The sequence below is a fragment of the Cetorhinus maximus genome, chromosome 14 (genome assembly GCF_964194155.1).
Source record: "Cetorhinus maximus chromosome 14, sCetMax3.hap1.1, whole genome shotgun sequence".
Taxonomy (NCBI): Eukaryota; Metazoa; Chordata; class Chondrichthyes; order Lamniformes; family Cetorhinidae; genus Cetorhinus; species Cetorhinus maximus.
This window is the reverse complement of record NC_135892.1, coordinates 57,500,390-57,526,164: the sequence shown is the minus strand read 5'-3', so window position 1 is coordinate 57,526,164 and position 25,775 is coordinate 57,500,390. Positions and strand designations below refer to the sequence as shown.

At 44.2% G+C, this 25,775-nt stretch overlaps 1 protein-coding gene across 4 annotated transcripts in view; it reads right to left on the bottom strand.

Annotated features, from left to right (window-relative positions):
• The window catches only part of LOC144689675 (clathrin heavy chain linker domain-containing protein 1-like), a 113,956-nt gene that overhangs the window by 13,174 nt on the left and 75,007 nt on the right, over positions 1–25,775 (bottom strand). For 3 of the 4 annotated variants that reach the window (XM_078556961.1, XM_078556962.1, XM_078556963.1), the window contains 2 exons: positions 17,744–17,918; positions 13,431–13,633 (listed from right to left, as the gene is read on the bottom strand). In XM_078556961.1, coding sequence (XP_078413087.1) covers positions 13,431–13,633; positions 17,744–17,918 — 378 coding nt within the window. Of the gene's footprint in view, positions 1–2,457; positions 2,592–13,430; positions 13,634–17,743; positions 17,919–25,775 lie in introns of those variants that run through there. The other variant, XM_078556964.1, reaches the window with a different exon arrangement.

Sequence of the window (25,775 nt, the reverse complement as noted above, 5' to 3'; positions counted from 1 at the left end):
GTCTGGGGAATTAATAATGGAAAATAAGGAAATGGCAGAAGAATTGAACAGATATTTTGGATCAGTCTTCACTGTAGAGGATAGAAATAACATCCCAGAAATAAGTGTGAATCAGGAGGTGAAAGGAAGGGAGGAACTTAAAACAATCACCAGGGAAAGGATACTAAGAAAATTATAAGAACTAAAAGCTGACAAGTCTCCAGGTGCTGATGGACTTCATTCTAAAGTCTTAAAAGAAGTGGCTGCTGAGATAGTAGATGCATTGGTTTTAATTTTCCAAAATTCCCTAGATTCTGGGAAGGTCCTCTTAGATTGAAAAAGCGTGACTGTAACTCCTCTATTCGAGAAAGGAAGAAGACAGAAAGAAGGAAACTACAGACTAGTTAGCTTAACTTCTGTCACAGGGAAAATGCTGGACGATTGGACAGGTTGAGCCTGTATCCATTGGAGTTTAGAGTAATGAGAGGCGATCTTATTGAACCATATAAGATCCTGAGGGGACTTGACAGGACGGATGGGGAGAGACTAGGACTAGGGGGCACAGTTTAAAAATAAGGGGTCTATCATTTGGGATGGAGATGAAGATAATTTTTTTGTGTTGTGAGTCTGTGGAACTCTCTTCCCCAGAGAGTGATGGAGGCAGGATCATTGAATATTTTTAACAGCTGAAATAGATAGATTATTGATTGACAAAGGAATCAAAGAGTATAAGGGGAGGAAGGAAAATGGAATTGAAGCCACAATCAGACCAACCATGATCTAATTGAACGGCGGAGCAGGCCCAAGGGACAGAATGGCCTACTCCTGCTCCTGATGCGTAACCCCATTTCTGACCTTATGATGGAGGGAAGATCATTGAAGCAGCTGAAGATGGTTGGGCTTAGGACACAACCCTGAAGAACTCCTGCAGGGCTGTGATGATCAGCCTCTAACAACCCCAACCATCTTCCTTTGTGCTATGTTTGACTCCAACCAGTGGGACAGTTTTCACCCTAATTCCCATTGACTTCAATTTTGCTGGAGCTCCTTGATGCCATGCTCAGACAAATTCTGCCTTTATGTCAAGGAAAGTCATTTTCACCTCACTTCTTGAATTCAGCTTTTTGTCCATGTTTAGAACAAGGCTGCAATGAAATTAAGAGTCCAGTGGCCCCGGCAAAAAGCAAATTGAACATCGGTGAAATTGTTATTGCTGTGTAAGTGCTGCTGGATAGTATAGTTGACAACATCTTCCATCACTTTGAGAGTAGATTGATGGGCAGTAATTGGCCAGATTAGATTTGTCCTGTTTTTTGTAGACAGGACATACCTGGGCTATTTTCCACATTGTCAAGTAAATGCCAGTGTTGTAGCTATACAGGAACACCTTGGCTCAGAATATGGCTAGTTCTGAAGCACAAGTCTTCAGTGCTACAGCCAGGATGTTGTCAGAGCCAATAGTCTTTGCAGTATCCAATGCCTTCAGCTGTTTCTAGAGCGAATTGAATTGGCTGAAGACTGGCATCTGTGATACTGGGGAGCTTCGAAGGAGGCTGAGATGGATCATCCCCTCAATACTTATGGCTGAAGTTGTTTGCGAATGGTTCAGCCTTGTCTTTTGCACTGATGCACTATGCTCCATCATTATTGAAGCTAGGAAAATTTGCGGAGTCTTCATCTCTGGTTAGTTGTTTAATTGTCCACCATCATTCACGACCGGATGTGGCAGAATTGCAGAGCTTTGACCTGATCCATTGGTTGTGAGATTGCTTAGCTCTGCCTATCGCATATTGTTTCCACAGTTTGGCATGCATGCACTCCTGTGTTGTAATTTCACTTCATCAAGTTGGCAGCTCATTTTTTAGGTATGCCCCATGCTCCTCCTGGCATGATCTGTTGCACTCCTTAATAAAGCAGGGTTGACCCCCTGTCTTGATGGTAATCAGTGAGGGATATACCAAGACATGAGATTACAGATTGTGGTTGGACACAATTCTGCTGCTGATAATGGCCACAGCACATCATAGGTGCCCAGTTTTGAGCTGCTAGATCTGTTCTGAATCTATCTCATTTAGCACAGTGATAGTGAGATGCAACATGATGCATGGTACCCTCAATGAGAAGACGGGACTTCATGTCCACAAGGACTGTGCCATGGTCACTCCGACCAATACTATCATGGACAAATGCATCTGCAACAGAGATGTTGATTGGTGAGGGCAAGGCCATGTAGGTTTTTCCCATTTGTAGATTCCCTCACCACCTGCATCAGGTCCAGTCTGGCAGATATGTCCTTCAGGGCTCGGCCAGCTCGGTCAGTAATGGGGCTATTGAGCCACTCTTGGTTATAGTGATTTTTGGCACAAGCCCCACGTATTCCTAAGGAGGACTTTGCAGGATTGACTGGGCAAGGAATGCCGTGTTCATTTCTGGTGCCTAGGTCGATGCTGGATGGTTCATCTGGTTTCATTCCTTTTTGACTTTTCTGTGGTGGCTTGGCACATCCGAGTGGCTTCTTCAGTCATTTCAGAGGGCAGTTATGAGTCAACCACGTTGTGTGGGCCTGTAGCCACATCAAGGCCAGACCTCGTAAGGATGGAAGATTTTCTTTCCTAAAAGGCATGAGTGGACACGGGCTTTTACAACAACCCGATTGTTAACATTATTTAGGCTAGCTTTAAATTCAAGATTTAGTATTGACTTCAAATTCAACTTGGGCCTCTGGATTACTAGTTCAGTAACATTGCCACTACACTACCAGGCCCCCAACATATCACCAATATGGAAACATGGGAACTTCTGACCTGAGCAAATGAGCCCTGATGTCTCACCCCTCAGACTGCTAGCCTTGTTTGAGCTGGGCAAAGACTTCACCACCTTACAATACTTTTCAGGAACTCTGGAGGTAGAAGGGCATCCATTACTTGACAAGTCTAAGTCCCAGTCTAATTTGCAGCCCTCCCACCATATTTGTACCAAAATTAAGGAGGAATTGTAGCAGAAGGGCCACAGATGTTAGGTTGCCTTGTTTTTACCCAATATCTCAGGTAAATTTAAGGGATTGTCCTCTGTTTATTAACGTTAACAAGTAAAAAGTAAATGTAGGCATAATATTTTTAAATTAGCAAAATTAGGTGTTGCCAGCAATGATCGGAAGTCCAGAAAAGTGTTGGCTGGGAATTTGCAGCCAACAGCTCCTGATTTTATCCATTGACCTAAGGTGTTAACTTGATGGCTCTGCCAACCCTATCCATAAAAGGGAACAAAACTGATATTCAAAATGATATCTTAAATTATATCAAAAATAGCAAGGTTTGAGCATGAAGACCTATTATATTAGTTTGGGTACAGGTCCATAGGGTCAAGCCAGTGAGCAAATGTACTGATTCAATGGATTGAACCTCAAAGACAGAAGGGGTGGTTCAGCCGTGCAGGGAGGGAGGAGAAAAGACAGGAGAGCAATAGTGGTAGGGGATTCTATAGTTAGGGGAACAGACAGGTGCTTTTGTGATCGCAGATGTGATTCCAGGATGGTGTGTTGCCTCCCTGGTGCAAGGATCATGGATATCAGCGAGCGGTTTCAGAGCATTCTGAAGGGTGAGGGCGCACAGCTAGAGGTCATCGTTCACATTGGTACCAACGATATAGGTGGAAAAAGGGATGAGGCCCGGCAGGCTGAGTTCAGGGAGTTAGGAGAGAGATAAGCAAGCAGGATCTCAAAAGTAGTAATCTCCAGATTACTTCCAAGGCCATGTGTTAGTGAGTATGGAAATAGGAGAATATACCAGATGAATGCATGACTGAAGAGTTGGTGCAGGAGAGAGGACTTCATATTTCTGGGGCATTGGGGCTGTTCTGGGGAAGGTGGGATCTGTACAAGCTGAACAGTCTACATCTAAATAGGAGCAGAAGAATGTCCTTGGAGGGAGATTTGTTAATGTTGTTGGAGAGGGTTTAAACTAGGTTGGCAGGGGTTGGGAACCTGAGGGCAGATTCAGATAGGACAAATTCAGAGCAAGGAGCAGGAGACAGAAAATTAGCAGGTGGCTCTGAAAGACTGAAGAAGCAAAGGTTATAAGGTTTACAGCACAGAAATTTGGCAATGCTAAAAGCTATTTAATTAAATGCAAGGAGCAAAGAAAGCTGATGAGCTGAGGGCACAGAGAGACACATGGTAGCATGATATCATTGCTATAACAGAAACTTGGCTTTAAAGAAGGGCAAAAATGGCAGCTCAGCATCTTTGGATTTAGGGTTTTCAGGCAGAAGAGAGAGGGGGCTAAAAAAGGTGGGGGTGTAGCATTATTGGTTAAAGAATCAATTACAGCTATGAGGGGGGGTAATATACTAAATGGATCATCAAATGAGGCTATATGGGTTAAGCTCAGGAATAAACAGGGGGCAGCCATATTACTAGGAGTGTACTATAGACCCCCAAATAGTGAGAGGGAGATAGAAGAGCAAATATGTAGGCATATTTCTGAGTGCAAAAACAATAAGGCAATAATAGATGGGGACTTCAACTACCCTGATATCAACTGGGATGTGAACAGTGCAATAGGCACAGAGGGCACAAAACTCTTGAACTGCATTCAAGGAAACTTTTTTAGCCAGCACGTAACAAGCCCAACAAGAGGGAGTGCAATTCTAGATTTAGTCTTAGGAAATGAAGCTGGGCAAGTGGATGAAGTAGTAGAGGGTAACCATTTCAGAGATAGTGATCATAATACAGTTAGATTTAGTTTAATTATGGAAAAAGATAAAGATAGAAAAGGAGTAAAAGTTCTAAATTGGGGAAAGACAAATTTTATGAAGCTGAAGGGTGATCTGTTGAAAGTGGACTGCTTCCAGCTACTTGAAGGGAAATCAATGACAGACCTGTGGGAGGCATTCAATAGTGAGATTCTATGGGCACAGTTTATACATATCTCCACTAAGAAAATGGGTGTTACTGCCAAATCTAGAGCCCCCTGGTTATCTGGAAGCATATAAGGTAAGATAAAGCAGAAAAAGAAAGCTTATGACAGTCACAAAAAAGCTTAATATTGTAGAAAGCCTAGATGAGTATAAAAAGTACAGGGGTGAAGTAAAAAAGGTAATTAAGAAAACAAAGAGAAGATATGAAAAAATATTGGCAGGTAAAATCAAAGACAACTCAAAGATTTTAACAGTACATTAAGAGCAAGAATATAACTAAGGGAAGGGTAGGGCCTATCAGAAATGTACATGGTAACTTGTGTGCTGATGCTGAAGAAGTGGGCAAGGTTCTCAATGAGTACTTTGTCTCTGCCTTCACTAAGGAGAGAGATGATGCAGATATTCTAGTTAGAGGAGGAGTGTGAAATATTAGATACAGTAAACATAATGAGAGAAGAGGTACAGGCAGGACTGATATCCTTGAAGGTGGATAAATCACCAGGGCTGGATGGATTGTATCCCAGGCTGTTAAAGAAGCCAGGGAGGAGAAAGCGGTTGCTCTGAGGGTCATTTTCCAATCCTCACTAGACATAGGCTAAGTACCAGAGGATTGGAGGTCTGCGAACGTTGTACCAATATTTAGAAAGGGTATGAGGGACGGACCAAATAATTACATGCCAGTCAGTCTGTGGTGGGCAAATTATTTGAATCAATTCTGAGAGACAGGATAAACTCACTTAGAAAGGAACGGATTAATCAGGGATAGTCAGCATGGTTTTGTTAGGGGAAGGTTGTGTCTTACTAATTTAGTCAAATTTTTTGAGCAAGTAACAAGGAGGATTGATGAGGGTGCAGTGGATGATGTCCAAATGGATTTTAGTAAGGCATTTGACAGGGACCACATAGCAGGCTGGTCAGAAAAGCTAAAGCCCAGGGGATACTGGGGAATGTGTTGAGTTGGATCCAAAATTGGCTCAGCAACAGAAAACAAATGGAAGATGGTTTCCAGTGGCATTCCACAGGACTCAGTGTTGGGTCCCTTGCTGTTTGTTGTATATATTAATGATTTGAACTTAAATGTGGGTGGCATGATTGGGAAATTTACAGATGACACAAAAATTAGCTGTGTAGTTGATAATGAAAAGGATAACTGTTGTCTCCAGAATGAGATCAAAGGTTTGGTTGAGTGGGTGGAAAAGTGGCCGATGGAATTCAATCCAGAAAAGTGTGAGGTAATACATTTGGGGAGGGAAAACAAAGTTAGGGCATACACAATAAATGGGAGGATATTGGGAGGGGAAGAGGAAGTGAGAGACCCTGGTCTGCATGTCCACAGGTCCCTGAAGGTGGCAGGATGGATGGATAAAGTGGTTAAAAAAAAGCATATAGAATGCTTTCCTTTATTGGACAAGGTATTGAGTGCAAAAGCAGGGATGTAATGATGGAACTGTGTAAAATGCTGGTTAGGCCACAGCTGAAATTTTGTGTACAGTTCTGGTCACCATATTACAGGAAGGAATATTGCTCTGGAGAGAGTACGGAAGAAATTTACAAGAATGTTACCAGGGCTTGAAAGTTACAGCTATGAGGAAAGAGTGGATAGGCTGGTGTTGTTTTCCTTGGTACTGAGGAGGCTGAGGGGTGACCTAATTGAGGTGTACAAGATTATGAGGGGCCTGGATAGAGTAGACAGGGATGTCCTGTTTCCCCTAGCGGAAAGGTCAATTACCAGGGGGCACAGATTTAGGGCAATTGGTAAAAGGATTAGAGGGGGCGTGAGGAAAAACTTCTTCAGCCAGAAGGTGGTGGGTGTTTTGAATTCACTGCCTGATTTGGTGGTGGAGGCAGAAACTCTCAACTCATTTAAAAGGTACCTGGATCTGCACCTAAAGTGCTGTAACCTGCAAGGCTATGGGCCAGGTGCTGGAAGGTTGGATTAGAATGGGCAGCTAGTTTTTTCATTTTTTATTTTTCGGCCAGCGCAAACAAGATGGGCTGAATGGCCTCTTTCTATGCCGTAACTTTTCTGTGGTTCTAATGCTCACCTTAACCCAAACTTCGAAACCAAGAATGTTAAAGATAACTTTTGGATATGAAATCTATTTGGAAGATCTGAAGTAAATAAGGAGTAGCTTAATAATTTCTACAAAGAGGAGATACATTTGGGAAGATAATGGCTTACTGTGGATCCTAATAGCCGTGATACTTACAAAGAGGCAAAGAGGGTGCAGAGGTTCATACCAGTGGCTGGGAAACCACGTTAGAATTTTTTTACTCTGAAAGTTTGCTGTAGAAGATAGGAACTGGGAACTGCTGGCGACGAACCCTAGGGGAGGATTTTCCCCATGTCGGGCGGGCCGTGCAAAAGCGGACCCACCCAGCATGTTTGCCGGCTCCTGGGGACGGTGGGAATGGGCGGGCAGTGGCGGATCGGGAATCGCCGCCAGGTCCAATGGCGACCTGGCGACCTGTTTAAAGGCCAAGCTGCAGCCACTCCAAGGTTGGCCAGAGGTTGGAGCCAAGCTGGCCATGCAGGAGGGTAGGGCGGATGGTCCATGTGCGCCCAGGTTTTCTGACGAGTGCCTTGCTGCCCTCCTTGAGGAGGTGGCAGCATGGCGGGTGGTGCTCGTCCCCCAGGACGGGAGGAGGAGGGCACCCCACTCGACCAAACGTGCGTGCGAGGGGGTAGCGGAGCACGTGAGCTCCCACGACGTGGTGCAGCGCTCATGAATCCAGTGCCACAAGCGGTTCAATGACCTGCTGTGCACGGGAAGGGTGAGTAGCATGTTGGCATCCTTTACTTCACCCATCATGTAAGTTTTTCCCCCCCTGGCGCCCCACCCATGTCTGACTGTCCTGAATGCAATGAGTCATTGACGGCATATGTCCTTAGCTGGGAGGGCCAGCAGATATTCCCTTTGCCTTGATCAGCCTGAGAGGGTGGTGATGAGATACGTTCTGCACCCACAGCATGTGGTGGACTGAGACCCACATGACTGTAGTGGGGGCAACCTGGAGGATCTGCACCCAGGCGCAGTGCTCGAACTCCAGGACATGTCGAAGTCAGGGTGATGATGGGAGGGGGTCTTCAAGGTGGCGTGGAACAGATCGATCTGCTGCCCTCTGCGATCCACGTCATTGTGCCTCCTTGCTAAGGCAGGTTAAATTGTGTGCTCCCAAATGTGATGAAGGCAGCATGTGGCCAAGGTGGGTAGGGACGGGAAGGACACACCTAGCATATTTGTATGAGTGTTCAGCAGCAGCAGGGTAAGGATGCATTGGACCCCTGCAATGGCAAACTGGGCTTGGGGTAGGCCAGCTGCGAGGAGATTCACGGTACAAGTACCACTTACCAATGCTCTTATCTCATTTTCAAGAGAAGTATTCTCACAACACTGCCGAGCGGGAGAGGACTGGCGGTGGGCCAGCCCAGGTAGTGCTGCTTAGCCGCTTTGAGCTGGAAGCCCTGGACCTGGAGAAGCGCCATGAGCCCAGGTCCACCGGAGCTGGAGAGGCTGGGTTTCCACAGGCAGGTATGTGTGGCCAGCGCTCATGTCACCAGTAATCTCCCAACAACCATGGCAGTGCTGATTGTTGAGTGAGTGACATTACCAACATGGCTTGCCCATTGCGTGTGGAATGATGAGCGCATGATGATCCAGGGGACAGGCATGTACATTGACATTTTCCGCACACTAACTGAGCAAATTTCCTTACTCTTCCTTTCAGCATCAGCGGCGCAGGGCCAGGTCCCGGAGCAGCAGAGGCCTCCATCTGACAACTGAGGGCTATGAAGTGTCAACATCACCAGCATCACACCATCTCTGCCAAGCAGGCAAAAGCGCAGATACTGGCACCTCGGTGGGCATCAGATCTTTGGCTAGTGTCCCAGGGCACAGCGGTGAGGGCACTTTACAGTCGCTGGAGGAGCTGACGGAGGCAGAGACTGCCCATGGCGCCAGCAGTCGGAGGACTGCAGGGACCCAGGCACATGCTCAGTCCGTGGCTGATGATGAGCCTCTGGAGTCGTCCGCGATGCAGCCAACTCATGAGATGTGGCCGGGATCATCTGGTGGAAATACATGAGGCTGTGCTTGGCTTGGTGTCAGTGGTGGAGGAGTCTACGCGGACCGTAGCCAATGCATTGAGCCTCATGCACGAGCGCCAAGCTTCCTCCATGGAGAGAGTGGTGACTCTCATGGAGAGGCAGCTCCAGGGACAAGATCAGGTGTTCCTGGGGTTGCGCTCAGACCTGCAATCCCTCACAGCGGCATTGGCCTCAGGTGGTCAGTGTTGTGTGGGCAATGGTTTGTGCGCCAGGTCTCCCACCTCGGTGCCGATCTATCTACGGTGAGCAGGGAGGGCCGAACGGACCTCACATCGGCGGAGCAGCTGCCTGTCATCTCTGCGGATGCCTCTCAGGGTGCTCCGGATGAGGCCAGCAGCTCATCCGCCCCTCTGCCAGTGACCACAGCACCCAATGAGGCTGCAATGACTGGGGAAATGCCAGCTGCAAAGCTGGCAGCTCCCTCCCAGGCGGGCCAAGCACAGGCTCCATGGGCCAGAGGACATCTGCCAAGGTCATCAAGGGCAACAGGACAGCAGAGAGAGCAGGCTGTCTCAGGTTCCAGTGCCAGTGAGAGGGCACCACAAAGACTTAGCGCCCATAAACGTAAAACTAAGGCACCTTAGGCACGCCCCGGGTTCATCACTGGTGGTTTTCTGGTGGCCCCTCTATGCGTTCCTTCTGCTTGTGTTTGCAGTGCGACACCACTTTATTTGTGTGATGTTTAGCGACTTTTGTGAAAGCATTAAATTAAGATTGTCTAAAATGGCTGGGGGTGCCTCTTTTCTTGGGCAGGTGGATGGATTCCTGAGATGTTATGAGTGATTTCTATGTCATTGACATTTATTGACTGGGCCCATCGTCAATGCTCCTATCCTGACAGATTTGGCACTAATGTCTCCAGTACGTAGGCTGCAGCCCAGGCTTGTGTTGGAGGTCCATATGTGCTGTGCTAGCTGAAGGTTCCTTGGATTAGAGCATCCCAGGCATCCCTGCCTCCCTGGAGTATGTGCGGGTCAGCGTATGCCCCCTCAGCATTTCCCTGTGTGTGCCCATCCTCGGACTCACTGCGGGACTCATCATGTTCAGCCGCAGCTTCTTCGTCCACAATGTCCCTCCTTTGCAGCACAAGATTATGGAGAGCACAGCATGCAACCACTATCAAGGACACTCGATCTGGGGGGTACTGGAGTGCGCCCCCAGAATGGTCCAGGCATCGGAGGTACATGGAGAAGACCAATGGCTCTCTCCACCACAGCCCTTATGGAGGCATGACTTCTAATGTACTGCTGCTCAGCATCTGTTCTTGGATGGCAGAGAGGTGTCATGAGCCACCTTCTGAGGGGATAGCCCTTGTCACCCAGCAGCTAGCCATCTAGCTGGGCTGGAGCACTGAAGAGCCCCAGAACCTGCAAGTGTCTGAGGATGTAGGCATCGTGGGAGCTGCCTGGGTACCTTGAGAAGACTTGCAGAATCTGCAGCTTGTGATCACACACTATCTGCATGTTCATGGAGTGGAAGCCCTTCCTGTTGACGAAGGCACTGGGCTCATCTGCTGGCACCTTGATGGCCACATGTGTGCAGTCTATTGCACCCTGGACACAGGGGAAGCCAGCAATGGCTGCGAAGCCTCTGACTCGCTGTGTCTGGTTTGCCTGGTCCCAGCGGTAATGGATGGAGGTGAATGCACGCCTGAACAGAGCGCTTGTGGCCTGCTTGATACATGTGTGGACAGCTGATTGGGAGACACCGCAAAGATCACCCACCGACCCCTGGAAAGAGCCAGAGGCATAGAAGTTGAGAGCAGCTGTGACCTTTAGAGCCACGGGCATGGGGTGTCCACCCACACAGTTAGCTGAGATCTCTGGCCCAATCATCTGACAGGTAATGTTGACTGTCTCCCTTGACAGACGGAGCCTCCTTCGGCATTGCACCTCAGACATATTGAGGTAGCTGCTTCGCCGCCTGTATACCCTAGCAGCAGGATAGTGGCATCTTCTGTGGCACCTTACGCCTTGGGCAACCTCTTGGCCTTGCGCCCCTTGTGCCTGCGCCTGTCCTCCCAAAGGTGGTTCCCCTGGAGGCTGAATGTGCACTCCTGGCCTCCTCTCCCTTCTAGCCCTCCCTTCCTCCTCCAGGTACCTCCAGTGGAGAGGTCACCTCCCATTCCCAGGCTCAGGGAGGCTTCCTGAAACCTACAGGCCCCAAAACAAATCCTCACTGCAAAGTACTGACCTGAAGGTTATGAGTCCAGTCTAAGCAGCTGGTATGTGTTTTGAACTTTTCCAGCTCACACAGGCAAGTTTCACTAACTTTGGAACACTAACTTTTAAATCTGTAGAATCGCCAGCCCACTGAGCCCTCTTCTCCACCCGTGGATGAGCTTCATATAAATTTCTGCTAGCCTCCTGCCCGTTGCGCTCATGCAACGAGCCAAAGATCGCACGAGCAACGCAAAACCCCCGTCAATTTGAGCCTCAGGGGCCTTAAGTGGCCCGTTAATTAATGGTAGGCGCACGACGATCATATCCGCCCACCCACTGAAATATCGCGATGGTGCGCGGTGACTTCGGGACGTGCGCCCAACGTCACCGTGCATCATTTTGCACGTCAGCATGCAGGTCCCGCCCCCACACGCCGATGGAAAAATTCTGCCCCTGGGAATCAAGAAGATCCAGGATGAGGGGCTTGGCAGTGTGAAGACATAGCGAGTGAAGACATCTTGGGCAGGGGGTGCTGATCATTGGGAGTTGGGAAGACATTGTGGCAAAAAGCTTTCTTGAGGGGCTGAGGAGAAGCACTCCTGCCCCTTCTGGCCCACAAGCAGTGCTTAAATGTGCTTACATGCTGGATCTGGCAATTCTCACTCTCTTCAGTTATCCCAGGAAACCTGCGCTGGAAGTATTAATTCTACACAGCTGAGAAAAATCTGCCTCATTCAAATATTATAATTACTGGCCTATCTCTTCAGAGCTTATTACTTGGCTGAGCCTAAACCTGCCTCGGTTAAATCAGGGGCAGGTGGTTTTGCAACAAGTCGGTTTCCCATTTTTGACAATTTAACTTCTCCAACACTGATCCATCCATTCCCAGTGCCTGATATGCGACAAAAAGCTGTAGATTTTCTATTTGGGTTTAAACTGGCCAAACAGAAATGTGGTGATGCACAAATTGCTCTGACTCAGCCTCATTAAAACATTGTTGAGGACCTATGAGCATGGAAAATATCTGTAGAGCTTGTCTACTGGTCGCATTACAAGATTTATTTTTCTGGAAAGACTGGCCACAGAGTGGTTCAGCTTCTGAACAGAAATAAAATTCTTCAAAAGCAAAGCTCTCTCTTCAGCACTGAAGAAAAGTGGCCCAGGAATTAAAGAGAAAGTGTCAATCAATGTGAATACCATTGCACGCCTAAATGTGCAGAAAAACACTCAATGGCCTAATAAGTCAGATAAGGTAGGAAAGTTCATCATGACCTTCCATACACGCTAGGCATGTATGACACTTAAGATTGTGTGAAGGGCAAACAATTGTAAGAGTACTTACTAGCATTACCAGGAATGCCTATAATTCAACAGGGTACATTTTCCTCCCTCCCCATCCCCCCAGCGCTCTCCTGGAAGTGTTCTTTCATACCCATACATACAATCCATCCAAAATAACTCTATAATATAATGTAACCAAATGTAATTGTAGTTTCGCAGGAGTGAACCTTACTTATGGCTCATTTTCAGGTTCAAAACAGGCTGGACTGGAACTGGTCCTCATAAACATTTTTCATGTGACCTGCTAGTTCCTGTTGCCTCTCCACAGACAGCTCACACATTTTATGAAGGTCAACCTTGGGCCTTAAGTTAAGACCTGGGAGGATGTGGGATGAAGTGGCAACCACAGTGGGGTTGGTGAATGGCAGCAATAGTGGGGAATATGGAGTCAGAGGAGTACTCCTGTTCCTGATGGCAAAAAGCAACAATTTCTGAAGAATCCCAATGTAGTAGGTCTGGCATCTGCTTCAATCATCTTCAACCAATTTCAGCAAGGGAACCCAAAACAGATGTTTGATCTTCCTTTACATATATAAGGGGTCTATTGCCTGCAGTTATGGTGGAAGAACAGGAGAAACTTTAAGGGAATTCACACCATTGTTGCTTTATAAATAGACATGACACCTGGGGTAGGGTATAGTCATACCTCCTCTGATGCAGTTCCAGCAGGTAGCTAATTTGAAAAGTCAACCCTAAAATGTCTGCTCCCTGACTGGCTCTAGAAGAATTTATAACATTTATGATTATGAGGGTTTTCAAGTAGACTACATTTCCTCTTTAAGCTAAGTAACAGAGAGGGGAAATGTTGTCATAGTTAATCTCTCAACATAGGTTACATTCAGAAAGAAGTTTCCGTTTAAACTCTTAGTCCAATATTAATTACATTTACCAGAACATAACTAAATAAATGATCAAATCCTTACCCAAGCTGAACTTTTTGGACTCGTGAATATATGTCATTGCGCCAGAAATCTGCCCACACCTGCACATGCAGAGAGCAGCTTTCTTGTGCACACCACATTTATTGTAGACAATCTGAGCCAGGGCCATGCATGTGTCCATACTCCGCAGTTCTGTATCTCCATAATTGTAAATCACCTCACCCAGTGTTTCAGAACATGTCAGTCTAGAGATAACAAGGGAAAGAAGGAGTTTTACCAAAGAATCAAAGGGTGTTAAATAAAGGAACAAAAAATACACACAAGTTGTTGGATGTAAAATGAGCCAATAATTAAGAATATTAGGAGTAAAATTCAATTTCAATGGCATGCACAAAAAGGACAGTAACAGATCAGCCATCCATTGTACAACCTGCCTTATTTTCCTTTCCATTGACTTCAATGGAAAAGGAAATCAATTGTGGTATTTAATTGGGAGCCAATCTGCTTTCACTTATTTTGCACCACCCTCCAGAAATTGAGTCTCATCCCCCTATGTTCTGCTTACTTAGTACTATATTTTTGAATATTATGGGAACTATCTAACCAGTGTTCATTATCTCTGAAAGGATATAAGTCATGAATGGGCTGAATACACACAAGAGCTACAGGCTGTCAGGGGTATTTAATGATGAATAGCACCCAGAATTTCAAAGTGCATTGCTATTATGCTACATGACATAGCATAACAATATTAAAATATTTTCTCTGGATTGCTTTGGCTGGTGCAATGGAGATCTTCAGTTCCAATGCATAACAATAATGGAACAAAATTCAACTTTGGCAGGCATGTTAAATGTGGAATAACAAATTGGCTGTCTGTTACATATTTCATTGAAGTCAACAGTAATGAAAATTGGGCAGGTGTACACAGGTGCATTTTACTATTGCTGGAGGTAAATTTCATCCCCCTATCTCCTCACCTCACCACATTGGGCAATCAGATAAAGACAGCAGTAACACAGAGACCCCAATTTTTAATTTTTATAAGACAACCCTTTCATCCCAGGAATCAGGTTAGTGAACCTTCTATGAACTGTTTCCAATGTAAATATATCTTTCATTAAATAAGGAGACCAAAACTGCTTGCAGTACTCTAGAAACGGTCTCACCAATGCCCTGTACAGTTGTAACAAAACTACCCTACCTTTCACTCCATCCCGCTTTCAACATAGGCCAACATTCAATTTGCCTTCCTAATGACTTGCTGTACCTGCACGCTAACTCTTTGTGATTCATGTATAAGGGCACCCAGATCCCTCTGTGCCGCAGCATTTTACAGTATCTTTCCATTTAAATAACATCCTGCTTTTCTATTCCTCCAGCCTAAGTGGACAATCTCACATTTTCCCACATTATACTCCAACTGCCAAATTTTTGACCACTCATTTGACATCTCTATATCATTTGCCGACTCTTTGTATCCTCCTCTCAACTTGCTTTACCTATCTTGGTATTGTCAGCAAATTTGGCTCCAATACAGTCGGTCCCTTCATCCAAGTCATTAATATAGATCATAAATAGTTGAGGCCCGAGCACTGATCCCTGTGGCACTCCACTAGTTTCAATTTGCCAACCTGAAAATGATCCATTTATTGTGACCCTTTTGTTTCCTGTTCTTTAGCCAATTCTCCATCCATGCTAATATATTATCCCAAAACCATGAGCTCTCTTGTTCAGTAACCTTATGTATCGCCTTATCAAATGCCTTTTGGAAATCCACATACACTACATCCAGTGGTACCCCTTTATCCAACCTGCTTGTTACATCCTCAAAGAATTGTAATAAATTTGTCAAACATGATTTCCCTTCCACAAAATCTTGTTGATTCTGTCTAATTGCATTATGATTTTCTAAATGCCTTGCTACTACCTCTTTAATAATGGATTCTAGTATTTTCCCAATGACAAATGTTAGACTAGCTGGCCTATAGTTTCCTACTTTCTGCCTTCCTCCTTTCTTGAATGGTGGTGTTACATTTGCCGTTTAAGTCCACTGGGACCTTACCAGAATCTAGGGAATTTTGGAAGATTACAACCAATGCATCCGCTATCTCTGTAGCTGTTTCTTTTAAAACTCTAGGATGCAGGCCATTAGGTCCAGGGGAGTTGTCAACCTATAATCTCATTAGCTTTCCTAGTACTTTTTCTCTGGTGTTCATGATTGTTTTAAGTTCCTCCTTCCCTTTTGCTTCTTGCTTTTCTATTATTGTTGGGATGCTTTTTGTCTTCTACTGTGAAGACAGATTTGAAATACTTGTTCAAAGTCTCTGTCATTTCCTTGTTTCCCATTGTTAAATCTCCAGACTCACCCTCTAAGGGACCAATGCTTATTTAACTTCTCTTTTCCTTTTTATATATTTGTAGAAGCATTTTAACAAGATTTATATTTTCAACTTATGTTGGCTGGTTCCCTGGTCTCGAGAAACCAAACAGTTAAAGCAGCTAAGAAGGGCAAATCATAAGGTAAAGGCCTATACACCACTACCTGCTGGCCAGGAGGAGCAGAAGTGTGCCCTGCAGACCCAACAAGCTATGCTGTAAACCCCCTGCTATTTGTCCAATGCCCACCTCCAAGATCTCCAACCCCAATCTCCCCCCAACTCCAATGCCATCATCAATGATGCCCTGCGATCTCCTCCAACATCTCCAAATCCTCAACTCTCCACAACCCCACATGATCAACAGCTTCCCTCCTCATACAATAAGCCCCCAGCTATGCTCTACCACTCCACGATTAGCAACCTCCACTCCCCCTCATAATCTCTTCCCCTGATATCACCATCAAACCTAACTGCCCCTTTCCTGCCTGACAGGCACTGAAGCCTGTTAATCAGGCTGCGTGTTGAGTGGCAAATCTGGGAAAAACTTCAAACACACGTTGGAGTTAAGACCATACCTGAATCCATGGGCTGAATTTTACACGTGCAGTAGGGAAAACAGGCGGGTGGACCCATAAATTAGGGCTCCTTGTCACTGGCGACGTACCCACCACCCATTCTTGCCATGATTTTACAGGCAGTGGATAACGTTTCAGGTGGGTTGCCTGCCATGGCCCAAATAAGGTCCTTAAGTGGGCAATTATTGCCCAATTAAGAGCTTCATCCCACCGTCGCTCCAATATAACAGGCAACGGGAGAGGCCTGCATCTAATGTGTAGCTGGGCAGGTTTAACCCTGCGGGCTGCTGATCAGTGAAAGGGGGGAGGTAGGGTGCTTTCTTCCTGGGCCCCTGGTGCCAGTCAGAGGCCCCCCGTAGTTCTGGAGTTCCCAAAGAAATTCCATTGAATGCAGGAAGGACTTTTTCCATTCAGTGGGTTTTCCCCTGACAAGAAAGGCAGCAAAAACGAAACCAAATGGCCAAAGAAATACACATTCATGCATTAAACCAAGGGATATATGCCTTTAATAATTTAATTTCTGAAGATCAATAAGTCAGTTTTGAATGTGCTCATTTTAAACAAGCACACAGCAACGATGATTTCAGTTGCAGTCCTTGGAAATGCAAAAGAGGCCGTTACTGCCCTAATTAGCATATTTATGTGACCTACTGAACTCCAGGAAACACGCTGACTTCTCACTGATCGAGCTGATTTTATGAATGTGCACAATGTAATGATTTTCATTCCATGATATGTAAACATTTTTTTTTGCACTGATCTATGCTGTAGTACTTAATGTTATGCTTTACAATAATGTTGGTTATTATTTATATGTTAATATTCAGAAATAAAAAGATTGAAAAGTAGTTAATTAATAAGTACTCTTGTTTTCCTAAATTGCTACTTCCCGTTATTTTAATTGCATTTTCCCACACTTTTACCTGCTTTTGCTTTTTACCCAACAGTTTACTCAATCCTCTTGCTTACCAGATTTCTTAAATGCATCAAAATTCCCACTGCTAATCCAAAATAGTTATCTACATTAGTTTACTCACACTGGCCTTTTTTGCCCTTTCAATTCATTTTAATATGAAATAAGTATAAGCTTCATGATTGATAAAACCAAAACAGAAAAGATGTTCTCAGTTTAATATTACTATATTTTAACCCCCTTGGGCCAGTAATTTCCCTTAATGGTTCCTGCAGTTTTTTGCCTTATATTCTTTCCAAATTCATTGCATCCTTGTTCCACTGTGACTTTTTAGTGAAAAGTCACATAATACATGGATTTCAAACATAGGATTTTCTGCTCTAGATCCCATATTTTGTGTTATACACAACTGTGTTCCTCACCCCTTGCACAGTAGTGAGTAACAACATCTTTAATGACATGATTCAACCAAATTTAGAATATTACCTCTCTTGTATGACCCAGTGAATAATCAGGTCCAGTCGGTTTTGTTTCAGTGCACATTCTACTCCCTCCAGTGACATTTTTGCATTAGGTGAATGCCTGACAGTAGAAAAGGAGCTCATCACAGCTTCAAAGAATTGCAGAAGAGGAGAAATATTCCCTTCATATTCTGTTACAGCTGAAGGAGAAAATGTTATTATTACGCAGTTATGTCAAAGAACAAAGTGCATCTTCATGCACAATCGTTACGGATTTTAAACCAGATATAAATGTGAAAATGTTTCCTATAGTTAACTGAGCTAGGATGGAGATGTTTGCATCAAATTGGCTCTGAATCTCAGCTGTATCATTATTGGAAGGTTCTTGGTGTCAGCCAAATCTTTCCTTAAACAGAAGGGAAAACTGAAAGACAGATCTCTCACACATCTCTTTCTGTGCATGGCTCAAGAGCAGCATAGGCAAATGTCTTAAGATCTAAGCTGAGAAATGAAATATGACAGAGGAAGGCCTAAGGGGTAAAAAAATTAAGTTTAAAAAGTAAAGAAAATTAAATAAAATAAAAGGTTTCATTATGATTCATTAACAATGGCTAAACTACTAGTACTGTAGACTAGTGGATACAATACTAAACTAGTGACCTAGAAGTTGACTGGTCAAATACCATCAAAACAAGTTGTGAATTTGAATTAAGTAGCTCTGATCAATTGTGGGCTAGCACCAAAAAATTGACCATGATAGCTGCTGGACAATTTAAAATGTAATTTTTTAATTCATTCATGGAATGTGAGAATTTCTGGCAAATCCAGCATTATTTCCCATCCCTAACTGCCCTAGAACTGTGCTTCATTGATGCCCAGTTTTGAGCTGCGAGATCTGTTAAATGACCCAGCCACCATTTCATTCTGTGGAAGAGGATTCCACAGATCAATGATCTTCTGAGAGGCAAAAAAAAAAATTCCTTATCTCTATCTTAAAAAGGAGACCTCTTATTTTTAAACAATTTCCCCTCAGTCTTGTCTCTCCCACAAGAGGAAACATCTGCCTGCTATCACCTTAGCAATAAGATCACCTCTCATTCTTCTAAACTCCAATGGGTATAGGTCCAACCTGTTCAGCCTGTCTTCATAAGCTAAGCTCTTCATCACAGGAATGAACCTCCTGCTTTTTCAAATAAGGAGGCGAAAATTGTGCACAGTACCTCGGATATGGTCTCACCAAGGCCCTTTACAACTGCAGTAAAACTTACCTACTTTTATATTCCATTCTCCTTGCAATAAACACCAGCCTTCCTAATCATTTGGTATACTTGCATACTAACTTTTTGTGAGCATGTACCAGGATACCCAGAACTCTCCATACCACCAAGTTCTGCAATCTCTCTCCATTTAAATAGTATACTGCTTTTCTATTCTTCCTCTCAAAGTAAAGAATTTCACATTTTCCTACATTATATGCCATCTGCCAAATTTTTGCCCACTCATTTAACCTATATCCCTTTTTAGCTACCATCCATTCATCTCCTTCATCCAAGTCATTGATATAGATTGTAAATAGTTGAGGCCCCCAAGAAGACTTAGTGAGTTGCTGCAGTCCTTTTTGTAGCTGGTACACACCGCAGCCAAAGTCGAAAGCAGTGAATATTTAAATGATGGATGGGGTGCCGATCAAATGGGCTGCTTTTTGAGTGCTGTTGAAGCTGCATTCATCCAGGCAAGTGGAGAGTATTCCATCACACTCCTTACTTACATCTCGTAGGTGGTAGAAAGCCTTTGGGGAGTCAGGAAGTGGATCACTCGCAGCAGAATACCTAACCTCTAACCTGCTTTTATAGCCACAGTATTTATCTGGCTGCTCCAATTGCATTCCTGATCAATTATGACCCTCCAGGTTGTTAATTTGGGATTTGACAATGGTAATCCCATTAAACATCAAGACGAGGGGTTAAGACTCACTCTTGTTGGAGATCGTCATTGACGGATACACATGTGGTACGAATGCTATTTGCCACTTAACAGCCCAAGCCTGTATGTTCTCTAGATTTTTCTGCACGTGGGCATAGACTGCTTCATTATCTGAAAAAAATTGCAAATGGAACATCCCCACTTCTGACTTTATGGTGAAGGGAAGGTCATTGTTGATGCAGCTGAAGACATTTAAGCTTAGGAAACTGCCATGAGCAGCTCCAACCAATGCCCTGGGCTGAGATGATTGGGCACCAATAACCACAAATGTCTTCCTTTGTGATAGATGTGGGGCAAAATTTTTACCTTGGCGGGCGGGTGCGCGCCTGACCCCTCGAGCGTAAAATGACGCGTGTTATTTCTGTTGGCAGGCGCCGGAGTTGGCAGCGCGCCCGCCGACAATTAAAAAGCCCATTAAGGCCATTAACAAGGTATTTGAAAGAAATTTTTCATTGCCCATCCCACCTTATGGTTGGCAGGCTGCCGAAAAGGCCAAGCGGCCTTTGCACTTTTTAGGAAACCTCATCCACAGGCGAGATGAAGTTTCCTAAAGCAAATAAAAATAAAATAAAAATTTTTAAATTTAATCAGAACATGTCCCTGCTCATATGACAGAGTCACATGAAGGGACATGTTTTATAACACTTATAACATTTTATATCTGGAATTAAAAGTCTAATGATGACCATGAAACTATTTTCGATTGTTGTAAAAACCCATCTGGTTCACTAATGTCCTTTAGGGAAGGAAATCTGCTGTCCTTACCTGGTCTGGCCTACATGTGACTCCAAACCTACAGCAATGTGGTTGGCTCTTAAATGCCCTCTGAACAATGGCAACTAGCATTGGGCAATAAATGCTGGCCAAGCCAGTGACGCCCACAACCCATGAATGAATTTTTAAAAATTTTAATTTCTTTATTATTACTTTTTAAAGACTCTGCATCTCCCTGAGGCAGCTCTGTGCCTCAGGGAGATTCTCAAGCGCGCACTCGTGCGCATGCACGAAGTTCGCACTTGCCTCACTCACCCTTTTTCCCCTGCCTGCACTTGCAGCGCTGAGCACTGCTGCTCGCGTTTCATGCTGGGCGGGCCTTAATTGGTCCACCGGTGTGAAATCACCTTCTGGCCTCGATCATGGGTGGCGGTCGGCTTCCCAACCGCCCCCGCCTGCCCTCGCCGAGCCCTCCTGACAAGACAAGGGCTAAATTCTGCCCATGATGTCAGCACGTAGAGTTGAGCAACAAGATGACAGATGGAGTATAATATGGGTAAGTGTGAGGTTATTCACTTTGGTCATAAGAATGGAAAAACAGATTATTTTTTGAAAGGTGTGAAACTGTAAATGCTGATGTTCAGAGAGACTTGGGTGTGCTTGTACAAGGAATTCAGAAAGTTAGCATGCAAGAACAGCAAGCAATTAGGAAGGCAAAGTTAGGAATGTATGAACATTAGGATTTAGGAGCAGGAGTACGGCATTTGGTCCTTGGAGCCTGCTTCACCATTCTATAAGATTATGGCTGATCTGATTGTGGTCTCAACTACACTTTCCTGACTGCCCCCCATAACCCTCGACACCCTTGTCTATCAAAAAACCCATCTAACTGAGCCTTGGATAAATTCAATGACCCAGCCTCCACTACTTTTGGGGGAAGAGAATTCCACAGACTAACGACCTTCTGAGGGAAAAAAATTCTCCTCACCTCCAGCTTAAAAGGGATCTTAAACTACGTCCCCTACTTCTGGTCTTCCCCACAAGAGGAAACAGCCTCCCTCTATCCAGCCTATCAAGTCCCCTCAGGATCTCATATGTTTATGTTTCATGAAGATCACCTTTCATTCTTCTAAACTCCAATGGGCATAAGCCAACCTGTTCAACCTTTTTTCACAAGATAAGCCCTTCATCCCAGGAATGAGTTGAGTGAACCTTCTCTGAACTGCATCTAAAGTAGTTATCCTCTTTTAAATAAGGAAACCAAAACTGTACACAGTGCTCCAGATGTGGGGCGGGATTTTCCAGCCCCGACACTGGTGGGCATCATCACAGACGGGAAGGGAAAATTTGCAGAGTCATTAAAAGTCAACAGATCTCCAAATTTTCCCATCCCACCCACTACGATGCCCAGCACTTGTGGGGCCAGAAAATCCCAGTTGTGGTCTCAGCAAGGTCCTGTACAGCTGCGTTAAAACTTCCCAACTTTTATATTCCATTCCCCTTGCAATAAATGCCAATATTCCATTTGCCTTCCTAACCCTTTGCTGTACCTGCATGCGACCTTTTTGTGATTCATGCACCAGAGCACCCAGATCCCCCTGTACCACCGAGTTCTGTAATCTCTCCCTATTTAAAAAGTATTCTGCTTTTCTATTCTTCCTGCCAAAGTGGACAAGTTCACATTTTTCCACATCACAGTCCATTTGCCAAATTTTTGCCCACTCACTTAACCTATCTATACCCCTTTGAAGACTCTACTGCCTCTTGACAACTTACTTTCCTACCTATCTTGGTGTCATTGGCAAATTTAGCTACTATACATTTAACAATAAATGGTAGTACAGAACTTGAGCATTGCTGAAAAAAGAGACATGTCAAAGCTTTTCGTCTCACACTCTTCTGGACACTTCGCAAGAATACCAATATAGGAGGAAGACAATAATTTATACTGTATGTGAAGAGAGTGCTGATTGGTTTGCAAGTGGACTTTGATTGGGAGAGGCATTGCCATGGAGAATGCACCAGTGATGGTGGCTGACAGTTAACTGCCAAGTATTGTTTGAAATTTAAACCAGGCAGCTTGACCCTGATTGGTCAAGGCATTGTCCTGAGGAATGAGTCAGCGAATGGCTGTCACTTATTTTCTTTAGCTGAAACAGGTGCAATGTGTGTACATGTTTTTTCAGTCTGCAAAGAACAGAGCCCTGTGTAATAATATGTGTAGCTTCCAGTACACACAAATGTGCCACACTGCAAGCCCGACAGACAATTTTAAATTGGTTGTCAGCATAATTCTTAGCACACTAAGGACTATTTAGCAAATGTTATCCAATCATGGAATCATATCTAACATTGAACACTGTGTTTTGAGTTTTGCAAATACGGGCTAGTTGGGTACGGTCTGTACATTGCCTGTTGCGAAAAGCAGCTGGGGCATGCTGTTTGATACTATCCACCAGTCTTTGGGATGTATGGCCTACATACCTAGCATCACACTGGCATTTAAACTCATATACCATGTTACGGTTATGATATAGTTGCAATTATGGAGACATAACTGCAGGGTGACCAAGGATGGGAACTGAACATCCAGGGGTATTCAATATTTAGGAAGGACAGACAAATAAGGAAAGGAGGTGGGGTAGCACTGTTAGTAAAGGAGGAAATCAATGCAATAGTGAGGAAGGGTATTGGCTCGGAAAATCATGATGTGGAATCTATTTGGGTGGAGATAAGAAACACCAATGGGCAGAAAATGTTGGTGGGGGCTGTCTATAGACCCCCAAGCAATAACGGAGATGTAGGGAAGGTATTAAACAGGAAATTAGAGACGCATGCAATAAGGTACAACTGTAATCATGGGTGACTTTAATCTACATATAGAATGGACAAACCAAACGAACAATAATACTGTGGAGGAGGATTTCCTGGAGTGTGTACGTGACGGTATTTTTGGACCAATACTTTGAGGAACCAACTAGAAAGCAGGCTATCCTAGACTAGGTATTGTGCAATGAGAAAGGATTAATTAACGATCTTGTTGTGCGGGGTCCCTTGGGGAAGAGCGAATAAAAAATGGAAGAATTGCTCATTAAGATGGAGAAAGAAGAAGTTGAATCCAAAATTAGGGTCCTGAATCTAAATAAAGGGAACTATGGGGGTATGAGACATGAGTTGGCAACGGTGGATTGGGGAACCTTACCAAAAGGGTTGATGGTGGATGGACAATGACTAATATTTAAGGGATGTATATATGAATTACAACAATTATTCATTCCTGTCTGGCGCAAAAATAAAATTGGAAAGGCGGCTCAAAAGAAATTAGGGATAGTATTAAATCCAAAGAGGAGACATGTAAAATTGCCAGAAAAGCAGCAAGCCTGAGAACTGGGAGCAGTTTAGAATTCAGCAAAAGTGGATAAAAAGATTGATCAAGAAGGGGAAAATGGAGTATGAGAGTAAACTTGCAGGGAACATAGAAACTGACTGTAAAAGTTTCTATAAATATGTGAAGAGAAAATGATTAGCAAAGACAAATGTGGGTCCCTTACAGTCAGAAACAGGGGAAATTATAATGGGGAACAAAGAAATAGCAGAAGAATTGAACACATATTTTGGTTCTGTCTTCACAAAAGAGGACACAAATAATTTCCCAGAAATGTTAGGGAACCAAGGGTCTAGTGAGAGGGAGGAATTGAAGAAAATCAGTATTAGTAAAAAAAATGGTGCTAGAGGAATTAATGGGGTTAAAGGCTGAAAAATCCGCAAGGCCCAACAATCTACATCCCAGAGTACTACAGGAAGTGGCCCTGGAAATATTGGATGCATTGGTGGTCATCTTCCAAAATTCTAAAGACTCTGGAGCAGTTCCTACAGATTGGAGGGTGGCAAATGTAACCCCACTATTTAAAAAGGAGGGAGAGAAAAAACAGAGAACTACAAACCAGTTAGCCTAACATCAGCACTGGGGAAAATGCTACAGTCTATCATAAAAGACGTGGTAACGGAACACTTGAAAAGCATTAACGGGGTTTGACAAAGTCAGCATGGGTTTATGAAAGGGAAATCATGCCTAACTAATCTACTGGAGTTTTTTGAGGACGTAACTAGTAGAATAGATAAGGGAGAACCAATGGATGTGGTGTATTTGGATTTCAAGAAGGCTTTTGATAAGGTCCCACATAAGAGGCTAGTGGGAAAAATTAAAGCACATGGGATCGGGGGTAAATATACTGGCATGGATTGAGAATTGGTTGACAGACCGGAAACAGAGAGTGGGAGTAAATGGGTCTTTTTCCAGATGGCAGGCGGTGACTAGTGGTGTACCGCAGGGATCAATGCTTGGGCCCCAGCTATTCACGATATATATAAATGACTTGGATGTGGAAACCAAATGCAATATTTCCAAGTTTGCTGATGACACAAAACTGGGTGGGGTTGTAAGTTGTGAGGAGGATGCAAGGAGGCTTCAGGGTGATTTAGACAAGTTGTCTGTGTGTGGGCAAACACATGGCAGATGCAGTATAAGGTGGATAAATGTGAAGTTATACACTTCGGTGTGAAAAACAGAAAGGCAGAGTATTATTTAAATAGTTATATATTGGGAAATGTGGATGTACAAAGGGATCTGGTGTCCTTGTACACAAGTCAATGAAAGTAAATAGGCAATTGCAGCAAGCAATTAGAATGGCAAATGGTATGTTGGCCTTCATTGCAAGAGGGTTTGAGTTCAGAAGTAGGGATGTCTTACTGCAGTTATACAAGGTCTTGGTGAGACCACACCTGATGTAATGCATGCAGTTTTAGTCTCCCTACCTAAGAAAGCGTATACCTGCCATAGAGGGAGTGCAGCAAAGGTTCACTAGGCTGATACCGGGAATGGCAGGACTGTTGAATGAGGAGAGATTAGTTCAATTTGGCCTGTATTCACTAGAGTTTAGAAGAATGAGAGGGGATCTGATTGAAACGTATAAAATTCTAACAGGGCTAGACAGACTAGATGCAGGGAGGATGGTTCCCCTGGTTGGGGAGTCTAGAACCAGGGACCACAGTCTCAGGATACAAGGCAGGCCATTTAGGACTAAGGTGAGGAAACATTTCTTCACTCAGAGGCTGGTCAACCTGTGGAATTCTCTACCACAGAAGGCTGTGGAGGCCAGGTCACTGGGTATATTCAAGAAAGAAATTGATAATTTTTTGGATATTAGGGGCATCAAGGAGCCTGGAGAGAAAGCGGGAATATAGCGTTGAGATAGAGGGTCAGCCATGATCAGATTGAATGGTGGAGCAGGCTCAAAGGGCCGAATGGCCTACTCCTATTCCTAGTTTCTATGTTTACTCATTTGTATGATAGGCGGAAC